Source organism: Neophocaena asiaeorientalis, unplaced genomic scaffold (genome assembly GCF_003031525.2).
Source record: "Neophocaena asiaeorientalis asiaeorientalis breed wild unplaced genomic scaffold, Neophocaena_asiaeorientalis_V1.1 scaffold1, whole genome shotgun sequence".
NCBI classification, from domain to species: Eukaryota; Metazoa; Chordata; class Mammalia; order Artiodactyla; family Phocoenidae; genus Neophocaena; species Neophocaena asiaeorientalis.
The window spans coordinates 2651143-2665312 of NW_020171981.1; the positions used below are offsets into that span (position 1 = coordinate 2651143).

Genomic DNA, 14170 nt, shown 5'->3' on the forward strand with positions numbered 1-14170 from the left:
GAATCAAGGCTGGACTCAAGTGAGGGTGGCATTAAAAACTTCTAGGGTCCCTGCTAGTCCGAGCCTCCAGAGTTGTGTAAGGACCCAGCGTTCAGGAAAGTTGCACCTTTTGGAGGCCTGTGGAGGGGCTGGTACTGAGGGGCCGCTGCCTTCTCTCTTGCAGCCTGCCTGCAGCATCGGAGCTGCGACACCTGCATGTCCTCAGACCTGATCTTCAACTGCAGCTGGTGCCATGTCCTCCAGAGGTTTGTACCAGGCTCACCCTCTTATTCCCACAGGCAGACTGTGCAGGGGGGCAGATGGTGGCACGGCCCCACTCCCTGCCTCGGGCTTCATTACCAACATGAGGGTATCTCTGGCCAGCGCTCCTGTGACACTTAGGACAAGAATATCATGAAAGTGAGTGTCTCCCTGAGGCTTGTGACCCATCAAGGTGACTATATGTCACCCTGTGGTGACACTAGACTTCTGGAAGACCATTCAGAGATTCCAGCTACTGCAGCTCCCTCCTCGCACCTGGGAGGGTTGGTTCATCCTCTGGCAGGCCTTCTCAAAGAGTGGTCCACAGCTGTGAGCATCCCAGAATCACCTAGGGCTTGCGGTAAACATGCAGATTCTCAGGGCCCACCCCTGGCCCCCTGCATCAGGTCTCTGGGAGAGAAGCCCAAGAACCTGCATTTTAACACGGTACCTCATCTGCAAACAAGCGTGAGATCCGCCGGCTCAGGGACGGGATGAGCTTAAGACCCATCGCCATTGGAGGAGAGCCCCATGACCCCAAATCAGCACCTCAAGATCTTTCTCAGGCTGCAGAAGGGTTTCCTGAAAACCATGGGTGTGGAAATTGCAGGCGTCTGTGGAAAGCTGGAGCAAGTGACCAAGCTGTGTTTGCTTGGTTTTGGAAGCAGGGAAAATTCTGGATGAGATTCAGGCTTAGGCATAAAGTTCTTAAATCCAAGTCGTCTTCCTCTCCTTGTTCTGAAATCATTCCCTCACGGATTAGACTCAGAATCTGAGCCCTGTTCTCCTGTCCAAGAGAAATAAATGGCAGGGGGGGAAAAAAAGAATTTATTTGGGGACTAGGGCTCCCATGAGAGCGGGAAAAGCTATGAACTACAAAAGCCTTTAAGGCAATCTTGAAAAATTGCAAATTATAGAGGCTCTGAGTTCTCTGCAGCTGTCCTGAATCTGTCAGTGTTTCCTTTGCTCCTTTCCAGTATCCTGGTGCAGAAATAGAAGCCATTGCCTTTATAGGTCGCCGGCCTAGCACACAAGACACAGCTCTGGGCCGGGAGGAGAAAGGGGTGCTCATCTGGCCTCCCAGGTGTTCTTCCCAACAGCTGTGCTCTTATTCACTCTCTTGGGGCCTCAGTTTGTTTTCCCTGTAAAATGGGCTGGGGTTACGTGATTCGGGGGGATGTGGGTGAGGAACATGCCTGTTATTTTAACTCCTCAAATACCAGGGCCCTTCACATGAAAGGCACAGAGCCTCAGAGAGAGTACACAGGGCACACCCCAGGCTGGTTCTTCCTGGCGTGGAGCTTTGCGGTGTGGTCCATCTTGTGCACTTTCAAGTTTGAGAGTCACTGTCTGAGCACAGGGAGATCATCCAGATGACTGCAGAGGAGCCTGGAACGCCGGGGCTGGCTGCCACCGCATGACTCAGTGTCCACCAACAGCTGAGCCAGGAGAACTGCAAAATGGCTCACATGAAAGCAAAACCCTGGCTTGATACACCCCCACTTAATGCATACGCCCAAACCCAGAAAACTATGACAGTTTAATGAGGGTTGGTCAGGGGGAGGGCAGGGCCTTGGGTGTGGATACTGCCTTTGCTGGGTTATGTCAACTACGGGACAAAGAAGCTCCATCAGGGATCCTGTCCCTGGATGTCCGTGAGCCTGGGCTCACTGAGCACGGCCCCTTCTTGACAGATCTCTGGAGCCTCAGCTTCAACTGAGAGCTGACTCCAGGTTCCTAAAAAGCCAGAGGTCAGAGCTGGTGCAGGGGGCCGGCCACCATGGTCTCTCCCACCAACAGCTGCTTGAAACCGTCACGTGGGTTCTCGGCTTGCCCTCCACCTACTCTGCCCTCTGCAGCCTCCCAGAGCTTCCCCTCCCCATGCTGGGGCCAGATCTGATTTAGATTATTTCACTTATCATGCAGGTATTTTCCTTTCATCCCTATTGCCCCCCCAGTGACCCACTCTGAAGTCAATGGGTGACTTTGACTCCAGGATTTGGCTCTGAAAATGAGGGTCATACATGACCCTTGTCTTACAGCGTTGTCATGAGGGTCCCATGAGATAGTGCCGGAGCAGCGTGGCACTTGAACAGTGGCCATTTCTCATGCCCTTCTCCTTTGCATCTGGGTTGGTTGGCCCCGAGCTTGGAAAGGGGTGCTCTTAGACATTTATCAAAGGCTCAGTCCTTGAAAGAACCAGTTAGTTTGGCCTAAAAGAAACTTTAGTCCCCAGCCCCCAACAATGCCCTTAATCTTCCATCCCTCAAGGGAGGGGGCACGGAGGACCTGACAGAGGGGGTGGGGATGGCTCAGCTCAGCTGCGGCTGCTGCAGGAGGAGCAGCTCAGAGGCATCTTCAGAAGGAAAGGCTGACAGCGCCTGGAAGCCTCAGCCTCACCAGGTCTCGGGTCGATGGGCAGGCAGTTGCCGGTGCAGAGTTAACCAGCCACGAATCCTTTCGCAGCACTGGTGGCTTGGGATATTATCTTCCCATGCGGTGGTTCCTGAGCTTAAGTAGGGCTTGGTGGATTCTCCTAGCACCAAAGAGTGAAGAACGGAACTTTGAGTATGACGCCATGAAGAACATTCTCTGGTTCATCCTCGCACCACACCCGCTCCCTAGGGAAGCACTGGACAACTTCCAGCCCAGCTGAGCTCTCATTGTCCTCCAGGAACCCTTGTCAACCAGTGTTTAATCTCTCCCAGACTCTGGCAGGACCCTGACTTCTGCCCTTCAATGATCACACAGGGGGTGTCGGCCAGATTGGCTGATGGCCACCCTCAGCCCTGCCCCTCCTTGACAAGTTTAGGCTCCTCCGTGAAGAAGTGGGGCTCGGTGAATGAGTAAGACTTTCCCCAGATGAGAACATGTGTGTGAATTCCCTGGATTCTCAGCAATTTCGTGGCCGCCCAGAGTCAGGAGGGCCTTAAAGGTCATTAGAGGTCATGCAATTTGTCAGCTCCCTACACACCACATCTGGGCAGATGTGGCCTTGGTCCTGGGGAGCTTGGTCAGGAGGAGGGAGAAGATGCCACAAATAGCTTCCCCTCCTTTGGGGAAAGGAGTAGAGGGACAGGACGGTCTGACTCTCGCTCCCACGGCACCTGCCCAGTGGTCTTGGGGAGGTTCGCCCCCTCCTTGCTATCATTGGAGAGCTGTTACCACATAGGGGGAGGTGAAGAGGAGGGCTTCTCTGTCAATCCCATCACACCTCTGGCCTTTTGGTTTCCCCTGCAGATGCTCCAGTGGCTTTGACCGCTACCGCCAGGAGTGGCTGTCCTATGGCTGTGCCCAGGAGGTGAGAGGCTTAAGTGAGCCAGGTGTGGGGAGGAGCAGGGCTACTAGCTCGGGTAGCTCTTCTCAAGGCATCTCTGGCTCTTGGTGAAATTCTTCCCTCCACCTGGGGCTTGTCTCCCTGTCTGCTCTGAGCCAATTAGACCCACATGGGAGGTTTCCGAGGGCTCGATGGGTCCCTGAGACAAGCACTTCTGGTGACTTAGCCTGGAGCGGCAGCTCTCCAGGGGCTCTTTTGGTCCTTACAGAGGGTACGTTGGGCGTGGCCTTGGCCACAGCGGGATCCTCCGGGAGGCTGTGCACCTGGTGATGTTCAAAAAGCGACTACCCCGCTCCAGCCCTCCGGCATTTGAGGAAGGCAGTGGTTCTGGGAACGAGGAGGGTTGTTCCTGGCACCTCCCATTTAGAATCCCATGCAGGTTCCTTCTCACTGCTGGAATTTTCCATGAATGCTCAACACTTTGGGTGGGGAGCCTCCACTTCTCACACCTTATACTGACACAGACCCTTTCATCCACGCATCCTTTCCCCCTCCCTTCCTCCCTCCGTTGCAGTGCAAGCACAGCGCATGCGCCCAGCACTTCACCGCGTGCTGCCCCGCACTTGCCCTGATTTAATCCTAACACGGTCTCCGGGAGCTGGGGGCCAGTGCCCCCACTTACCGGAGCGGGAAACTGAGGCTCAGAGAGGTTTAGTGATTTGGCCTGCAGCTCACAGCCGGTGAGATGGTGAAGGTGCCAGGCCCAGCATTTAAATGTGAACCCCCAGGATTACTGCTATGTGCTCACCACCATCTGTTTTATCAGTAAGGCTGGGTGAGACGTTTCTGGCCTTAGAAAAAAAACAAACTTTGTCCATCCAGAAGCCTACTGCTGACACTGGCTGTGGGTGAACGTACAGATTCGCTTTATTTAAGATTGGCATCTCAGCTCCTTCTTTCAGGAGGGATTCGAGGCAGCTGACAGATAAACTGCCCTGTAAGATAAGACGCTTTCAGGATAAAGTGGAAAGCTTAAATGTATTCAGAGCCCAGCTTTGGTGAGATTACCATGCTTGGGCCACGCACCGGAATCTTAAATCTTCTGGCCGCTGAGGGATGCGAGCGCCCCACCATCCTCCTGTGTGCAGCATGGCCGCCGGCGAGGCCTCTGTCCAGAGCAGCACAGGCTCTCTCTTGCAGGCAGAGGGCGGGACGTGTGAGGACTTCCAGGACGAGGACTCCTCCTCGTCCTCGCCCGACAGCTCCTTCAGCCCCTTTGACGGAGACCTCACCACCACCTCCTCTTCCGTCTTCGTCGACAGCCTCACCACGGAAGGTAAGAGTGGGGCGGAGCCACCGCCCTGGAGCATCACTGTCCCGGATGGGGATTATCTCAGGGAAGAGGGTTGCTCCATCCTTTCACACCTGAGGCTCCAAGAGTGGGGGCACTTGCTGGTGAGAGGCAGAAGCCAGGTTTAGAGGGAGTAGACTCCACACCCATATCAGGGCTGTGGGACGGAATTCACTGTGGCGAGGGGGAAAATTACTGTCCCAGCACACTGCCAGGTATTTTATTATAATATCGCGGTTCATCTTAATAGCGATCCTTAGAGAACCTGTGAGGTCTTAGCATCCCTGTAGCAGGTATGAACTCAGTCCGCACACTCAGACGTCAGGGAAAGGTTGCCTGATTTTTCTGACTTCCCTTCTGGCTCCCAGCCCTCGCCGAGCTGGCCTGGTGGGGAGTTCCACCCCTGCCGTCCTGGGGCTTGGCTACGCGGTCCTGTGGCGTCCAGTGGGTGGAGGGTAGGTGGGCAGCTCTGACCACCTTGGGTTGCTGCTGATCCATCTCTGCTTCTTCAGGCCTGGTTGTCCCTGGGCCTCCTCTGCCACCCGCATGTTACCGGTGGAACGGTGACTCCTGGGTTCTGGTCCTCTCGAGGGAAAGAATTCAACTGAGAGACATAGAGTAGTTTTAAGCAGCAGCAGTCTTATTCAGCAAAGCAAAAGTGCACCCTCAAGAAGGGAGGACGGTGAGCTGTCTGGGCACCAGAAGCAGCCCCGCAGTGAGGGTAGGGCTGGGTTTTCAAAATCGTGGCAAGTCCCTCCCTGTGTCCTGCATCATTGGATTGACAAGTTGATTGACAGCTTTAGGTTATATAACTTTTCTCCTTGTATGCAGGCACTTACCCATAAGCACCCAATCGGAAATGGGGGTGGGGGTGGGGAACCACAATGCTAATTTATTATAAATACCGCATAATGAGCCCCAGGTTAGTCTGAGTCACCTCTTAGGTCTGGGTGCTGATGGTTCGGAAAACCCTGTTGGGTTTTCAATATCTTGCTTGGTCCTCATAAGGCCGGAAACTTAGCGGTCCTTAACCACAAAAAGGGAGGATCTCTGGGCATGTTCTGGTCACCAGTGTCCAGGTGGGGAGGGAGAGATGACCCCATCCAGGATGGGGCGGGACCCACTCACGTCTGACTAGCTACCTAACACGGTCTTTAGTTCCACGGTCCGTTTCTTCCCATTTCTTTGAGGCCAGTTCTCAGAATTGTGGCAGCTTATGTCATGGCTACAGTCTGGTCATCATGTAGTTAACTTCTTCCACCTGATGGGGGTTTCAGTATCTATAAGACAGCTCAAATGATATGGCTCAGAATATTATCTATAGCCCTTGAAGAGGAACTAAGGTCCTTGACTATGCTTAATGCCCAGACTATTATTATTCAGTCTTACTGGACTATTTTCCCTTGTTTCTGCATCTTCTCACATCTCTGATTAAACTTACTCTTTGGCTAAAGTTTTTCCACAGACAAAAGGTAGGCTGAGGACATGGGGGGCAAGGACCGTAAGGTCCTGCTCCGTTTCACCCAGGCCTGAGGTCTTATTGAAGCTGCTAGAGATCCAGCCACCCTGTGGGGAACCCCGTGCAGACTGCTCGGATTCTTTGGCTATCTCTGAGAAATTCCTCCCTCATCCTTTTTCAATACGTGGCATCTAGGTTTTAGCCCCTTGCCCTAAGTCTAAGACTGAAAGACTTACGGGCTCTTACCGCTTCCCCTGAGCGAGATTACCTGTTTGAAAGGGGCAAATGGAAAGCAGGAAAGGAGAAAAAAGTCAATATTTTTAAACATTATTCATCCACAATCCCATTTTATAGGCAAGGAAATGGGCTCATAAGGAGCAAAGTAGTTTGCTCAGTGGTGGAATGTTCTTTTCGTGGTGCCCCCCTGACTTTTTAAATGCAGCCTAGAGGACTGGAGAGCAGGAACCCATGGATCTGGCTGGAGGGAAGTGAACAGCTGATAGAAAGAGCAAATATTTAAGGGGACTGACCATGTGCCACGTAGGGTGGTAACATTGTACACTCACTTAGTCTTCCTAACAATCCTGTACGTTGATGCTGTTTGATCCCCATTTTACAGAGGAGACAGTATGGCTCAGAGAGGTTGATGGCTTGCCCAAGGTCACACAGCCAGGAAGAGGTGGAGTCAGGTCTCATCTAGCTCCAAAAGCAGCAATCTTGCCCCTCGACCCCACTGCCTTTCTCAGTGCTGAAAAAAAAATAGAAAAGGGTCTTCATGGATTCAATGGGTGGAAAAATAGGGAAGGGTGAACAAGTGGGCAGATTCAGACAGGTCCCAACACTCTGAACTTGCCCAGGAATAACGAGTAACTGGTTAAAGCTCAGGTATTGAGAGCAGAGACTGTGCTAGTGCTGTGAGGGATTCAATAAATCAAATGAAAAATGACACAGGAGGAGATCTTGCCCTCAGGGAGTTAATAACTGAGTCCAGGGGTGACCTTCCAGTTAAAGGAAACTCTACTTAAAAAGAAGAACCCATGGCCAGTCACTCCTGAGTTAACCCTGTGTGCTACTGAGGGCACGGTCTGAGCCCAGAGCTGGGCTGGGGGCTGCACACCCCATCCTCCAGATCAGAACGCAGCCTTTCCCTCAGAGGTTTACGTCTGCGTGAGGCACAGTGCCTGAGGCCAGAAGGGTGGCTGTGTGGGCGTGGAGAGCCCAGCGCATGGCATCTGGGGGCTGGATTCAAATCCTGACTTGGAAGTATTCTCCATTTCTCCCGGGTTATTGCCCTGATGAGCTGTCGTCCCTACATAGAGGCAGTGTGTTCTGTTTATCAGTTTTATCATGTGTGTGTCTTCTATCAGCCCAGGAATGTGTCATTTCTGTTTGCTGTGTAATAGTCCCCAAAAGAAAAATATATGTCCTTCCAGTCCTGAAGCGGGTGGTAGAGATTGTTAGGTTACCTCTATAAGAAAAAAAATTGGGGGGACTTGCCTGGTGGTCCAGTGGTTAGGACTCCACGCTTCCACTGCAGGGGGCACAGGTTCGATCCCTATCAGGGAACTAAGATCCTGCAAGCCATGTGGTGCAGCCAAAAAAAAAAGAAAAATTGATAAAGACTTCCCCCCACCCCAAACTCTCAAGGTGTCTGGAGGGACAGGTTTGGGTCACCCCCTGCCTGTGCAATTATAACCCACACAGGGAGAATTACCAGAGGCAGAGTATATCTCGGGGTCCAGGAAGACGTTGTGAATGAAGGGGATACAGCACTTCAGCCAGGGGGACCCACCTGGTCAGAGCAGAGTTGGAGAGCAGAGAACTTAGTGAGAGCAGCTGCCGGAGGGCGTGTGGAGCCCTTCTGTCACCAGCCATCCAGAGGAATGGAGAGGACCAGGGGAGCAGGAGGTATGAGGGCTGGATTTAGGAGTTGTTCACTTGCTTAAATGTTGCCCACTTATGTGAACCAGAATGACCTCAGAGTGGCAAGCAGCTGCCACAAAGCCCATGCATTTTATTATAAGGACAGACAGGCACTGACCCGGAAGAACTGTGTGCAACGTAAGGGCTCATCTGATGGGCAGCTGAACAGAACATGTTGGCAGCAGCCAGAAGTGACCACTAACTACAGAAAATGACCACTCATTCACTAGACATTACACACATTTCTTCTCTCTGTGAGTTTTCATGGGCCTGGGCCACAGTCCATTAATGAGGGAATCAGTTTGTGTTCTGTGGACCCCCAACAAGGTGGCAGGTGGTAACCAGCCCTCGGTGAGTGGGAGAAAAGCTGTTGTGAGCACAGGGTGGTCACCTTCAGTCACCTTGTGGGAGGGACTGGCTGTGGGTGTCCTTTTGTCTGCCAAGGGTAGATGTGGACTGGGCTACAATGGATTTCCAATGGTCTAGATTCAAAACAAGTTCATTCCAATCAAGTTAATTTGTCCAATGATGTTTAGGGTTACTTTGGTTAGTGTTGAGTAACCAATTCATCATTTCAACTTTTAGTAACAAAATAGACTCCGAGGCATACATAAATACCTCGTGTATTGCAATTCCTGAAGAAAACGTATCTTTCTATTATACGCCTACAACTCTCTATTTGTTTTGTTTTACTTTGAATTTTTAGGGGTGCTTTTTATCATTTTATTTTATTATTATTATTATTTTTTAATTTATTTCTTTATTTTTGGCTGTGCTGGGTCTTCGCTGCTGTGTGCAGGCTTTGTCTAGTTGCAGTGAGCAGGGGCTACTCTACGTTGCGGTGCGTGGGCTTCTCATTGTGGTGGCTTCTCTTGTTGCAGAGCATGGGCCCTAGGCGCGCCGTCTTCAGTAGCTGTGGCACGCGGGCTTGTGGGCTCTAGAGCGCAGGCTCAGTAGTTGTGGCTCGCGGGGTTAGTTGCTCCGCAGCATGTGGGATCTTCCCAGACCAGGGCTTGAACCCGTGTCCCCTGAATTGGCAGGCGGATGCTTAACCACTGCGCCACCAGGGAAGTCCCGAGGGGTGCTTTTTAAATTTAAATTTTTTATAAATTATGCAACGGTTAAATAATAATTAACATGGTTCCAAAGTCAAATCTACAAAAGTAGCTATATTCAAAGAAGTTTAGTTTCTAGTTTTCTCCCCTCCACCCTATTCCCTCTTTCCTCTATGAGGGACCATTTAAAATTTTTCTTATGGTTTATTCTTTCATTATCTAATGTGATTTTTTGATATTTGAAGATTTATTGGAAATGTATAGCAGAGCAGTATGCCACGTCCAGGCACTGGGAATGTAAACAGCTGGGTATTGAGAGGCTCACAGTCTATGGAATCAGTGGGACCCAAGATACCACAGAAACAGATACCAAATGCAATGGGACACAGGGGAGGACACACCCATCTGTCCTCTGGGAAGTGACGGGCCTGGACCAGGACTAGGGTGAGGCAAGTGAGGCACTCAGTGCAGGTATCAAGTTTAAGGAGACACCAAAAAAAAAAAAAAAGCAATAATTAAGATAATAATCTTTTCTTGCAATATTTGTAAAAATCAAAATTAATGCCAAAAATTCCATAATAAACAAAATTTTAAAAAATTCTAAAAAGACAGGATCAGGGGCTTCCCTGGTGGCGCAGTGGCTGGGAGTTCTCCTGCCGATGCAGGGGGCACGGGTTTGTGCCCCGGTCCGGGAAGATCCCACATGCCGCGGAGCGGCTGGGCCCGTGAGCCATGGCCGCGGAGCCTGCGCGTCCGGAGCAGACAGGATCAGACCCTGTGTCACATGTATCACCCTAGCCCCAGTCCTGCAGGGGACATTTCAGGGTTGGGACTTTTGAAAGAGAAGGGGAGGAAGGGCATCCCCTGCAGGAGGAACAGTACATACAGCGGCTCAGAGATCTGAGAGGGCTCCAAGGTCTGGAGAGCCTTGGGTAGCTTGTCACAGACACTGACATGCTGTTGAGCTGTGGCCAGTGGTAGGAGAAAAGAAGATTGGGACACACTGAGAAGGGCCTTGAACATCTATGAACAAAGGGGAGCCAGTGAAATCCTTTAAAATTAGGAGGATGGTGGGGGTGCTAGAGGGGAAGGAGGAACGAAGTGCACGTTGCAGGCCCTACATTGTGGAAGATTCTGCTGGTTTAACGTTTTGATGCTTGAAGCAGTAAGCTCCAGTCATCTAGAACATTCTCCTGATGTGGAATTCTTACTGGCCTTTCCCCATAGGAATCTGTGGGGAAGAGCCACAGGAAGGGTCAACCACTGGAACTTATTTAGGAGGCTGCAAGATACACTCCTTGAGGTGTAGAGGGAGTGTGTTGTACCCTGGGAAGTCTCCAAGCAGATTCGATCTTGTGACACACACACCTCTCCTCAAATCCTTCCTCAGCTTCCCGCTGCCCCTTAGGAGACTGCCCCTTAGGCCCTCAACTTAGCTTTCCAGACAGCTGATCCCCCCATGCCCCCGCTTCACTCTCACCACCCTTCATTCACATCCTCGCTACCCTCCAGCTGCACTGAACTGCTTTTTTTGTCTCAGATGGCCAAGTTCTTGCTGACTCCAGCCTTTGCCCCCGCTCCCTCCTTTGTCTGGGACCCTTTCTCCCAGCCCCATAGCTCATCCCTCCTTCTTGACTCCCTTTGTCTGGGCAAGGGCCCCAGTCGGAGTGAACTCCTAGTAAACACTCAGTAAATATCTGTTGAATGTATGAACACTACGAAAAGTTGCCTCGTCTGTGGCCTTCTACCTTTACACTGCTGTGTGACTTTGAGCAAGTCACCTCCCCTCTCTGTGCTTCAGTTTCCCAGCCTTCAAAATGAAGGGTTGGACTTGAACCTCCCTAAAGTCTCATCCAGACCTAGTGACAGAGGCCATCATGATTCCACTAATCTTGTGCCTTCTCTCCTTTCCCTTTGAAGATGACACCAAGTTGAATCCCTATGCAGAAGGAGAGGGTGAGTACAGAACTGCCTGCCCCTCTTCAACACACCACTGCCTCTTGGACCCACCCTGGAAGAGGGTGCAGCCGTCACCTGGCCTCTTTGCTTTTACTCTGAGTGGGGGAGGGGGAAACAACAGCAGCCTGCGCTTCCCAGACTTCCTGCTGGGTGGGAAGGCAGGGGGCTTCTGGGAACAGACCCCCTAGACTGAAGGAGCAAATCTACATCTAGACATTTCTCATCTCAGCCGCTAACCTCCTGTGGTTCTTCTCCCGGCCTCTGTGCCCTTGAGTATCCGCTTCCCTGATAGGAGTGAGAGGAGGAAGTGAGGGCTAAGCTAGGGCAGGCATGGCTGTGTGGGCCTGTGGCCCTGGCTTCTGTCCCCAGGGGCCTCCCAGCCAATGAGGGGTGGAGAGCAGCTTCTCTCACTCAAGTGGCTTGGCAGAGAGTACATAAACGTTGCCCACCACAACTTTTACAGGGTGCCAGAAGGTGGGGTCCCCTTTCCCCAGGACTGCCTGGGGGATAACCTCCTCTCTGGGGACATGGGGTGACCCCACCCCACCCCACCCCTACCCTTTGCCCAGAGCCAGCTCAAGCCCTTGCTGCAACTACCACAAAGGGGAGATGGAAGAGCCTTCCAGCCCCAGGGGCTGGGAGACTGTTACCTGGGCTCCAGCAGGAGAGGAGGGGCTGTTAACGCAGCACATCTTGATGGGGTCTCCCATTGCTGCTCTGTGGGCTGTGGGTGTGAGTGTACACGTGTGTCTGTGGGGCTGTGGGGAAGCAGGGGGCCCTGGGCCACATTCCCCTTACTCTGCACCATGTGCTCATCAGCCCAAGCTCTGCCCCTCAGATCATAGGGTCACTGAAGGCTGAGGTCTGACGGCCAGCTCAGGAGAGGCCAGCTTGGGGCATGTCATCGCAGCTCCCCCAGCTCTTGGCAGATAGAGGCACGAACCACGCACAGGAGTGCCCCAGGATAGTTTCTCTCCTGGGTTTTTTTTTCTGCTGACAGAGAAAAGGGGATGGGGAACATAATGATTTTGGATGCACACAATATCTTATTAAAAATCTCTACCCCCTGTTGACTCCCATTCCACCCACCAGCGATGTAAAGTGGATTCAACATTTGTGTTGCTTACATGCTTATCTGTCTTCTCTGTGTCGTTATCTCCACATCCTTTTAGGGTAGAGAGAAGGAGCAAAAGCCCACCCCAGGTAATATCAGGGAACTAGGTTTCTTGGTGGCTGGCACTGTGTCCTTGGACAAATCCCTTCATCTCTCTGTATTTCCATTCCTTCAGCCGTATGAGAAAGGGGTTGGACTGGATGAGCTTCCAGTTCGATAGTCTATGGAAAATACCCAGTCTTCTCCTGGGGAATGTATTTCAAATGCTTGGAATGTTCACAAAGAGTGTCTGCTGGTTTATTAGCCCTCCGAGTGTCTAGTTCATTTCTTTTATTGAGTTCCTCTGATGGGCCTGCCGATTCTTCTAAGAGTTGAAAACACAGAGATGACTAAGACACTGTCCTTGCCCTACAGGAGGTCACAATCTGGTAGTGGACAGTGACAGGTAAAGATGTGGTCATTTTGTTATCATAATAGCTAACACTTTTTAAAGTTGTCCAAGATACCTGCCGTGATCCTCAGCAGTTGACACGATTTATCTCATTTTCACCCTCTCAATAACCCTACCAGGTACTTAACATTATTATCCTTGTGCTACAGAGATGATAACCGAGACACAGAGAAGTTAAATAATTTGCCCAAGGTCACACAGCTCGTAAGTAGCAGAGCCTGGATTTGAATCCAGGCAGCCAGGCTCCAGATCCCAAGTCTTAACCATCACATGCCCTTTGTGAATTCCTTAAAAGAACTTATATGGGATGGGTACTGGAGAGAAATTTTATGATCCTTAGTAGACATTTGGGCAACTTTTAAGTGATTTTGGAAAACGACCTGAACCGTGCCAAGAACAAAGTTCATGTCATACTCATAATGGTTCCACCGACTCCACCTTTTCATGTATTTGATAAGTAGACCTGAAGGTTCAGTCGGCTTTCATCTCTGGGACTTTGTCAGAACCCAGGACCCCATGACCCCACCTTCCTTGCTCCCCTGACCTAATGGTCTCTCCACAGGCCTTCAGAACAACCTGTCCCCCAAGACAAAGGGCCCCCCCTTGCACCTGGGCACCATCGTGGGCATCGTGCTGGCCGTCCTCCTCTTGGCGGCCGTCATCCTGGCCGGGATCTATATCAATGGCCACCCCACCTCCAACACTGCGCTCTTCTTCATCGAGGTCAGTGCAGGACTGGGCCGCCTCTCTCTGGCGTCTGCATCTGCGTCAGTGTATCCCCAGCCTTTCAATACCTGCCTCTCCCCATCTCATCCCTCACCCGCCACGTGCCGGCCTCCTGTTTCCACCTGAGGGACTTCATTGACTCCATCCAGGCACATCTTGCACTGGCGGCCACCCTCTGAGTCCCTAACTCCCTCAGGGCTTGACCCCTCAGGACTCCTCCGGCCCTCTTGTCCTGTTGAACAGCCTCTGCTTTTGCGCTCCCGTTTGTGAAATCAGAACAGTCCCCAGAAGAAAGAAAGAGGCCAAAAATGCCTCACATGCCCCTTGAGTGTTGTGCAACCATCCCTAATGATTTATGGTCTCTCACACCCAAATTCCAGGCCTGGTGCTTATTCAAAGCCATAATGGAACTGAGGTCTCTGCCTCTTGGCCTGCTGTGTGCGATTTTCGATTAGATTTGACAGGCCATAGTAATCATAAGAGTTGCTCTGTCTGGGAGCTTTTGTTGAGGATGCTGCAGTTTGCAACATCTCAGGCTTCAGAAGAGTCAGCCTGAGGTGAGGTGCAGCATGGGAAGTAAGGCCTGCGCCCCTTCACTCTGGGCCACAGAGCTCA

General features: G+C 51.7%; 1 protein-coding gene across 1 annotated transcript in view; it reads left to right on the forward strand.

Moving 5' to 3' along the window:
* The window catches only part of PLXDC1 (plexin domain containing 1), a 55706-nt gene that overhangs the window by 38631 nt on the left and 2905 nt on the right, over positions 1-14170 (forward strand). Inside the window, exons 9-13 of the mRNA XM_024744337.1 lie at positions 164-245; positions 3481-3541; positions 4718-4853; positions 11226-11261; positions 13392-13552. Of these exons, the coding sequence (XP_024600105.1) occupies positions 164-245; positions 3481-3541; positions 4718-4853; positions 11226-11261; positions 13392-13552 (476 nt within the window). The remainder of the gene's footprint in view (positions 1-163; positions 246-3480; positions 3542-4717; positions 4854-11225; positions 11262-13391; positions 13553-14170) is intronic.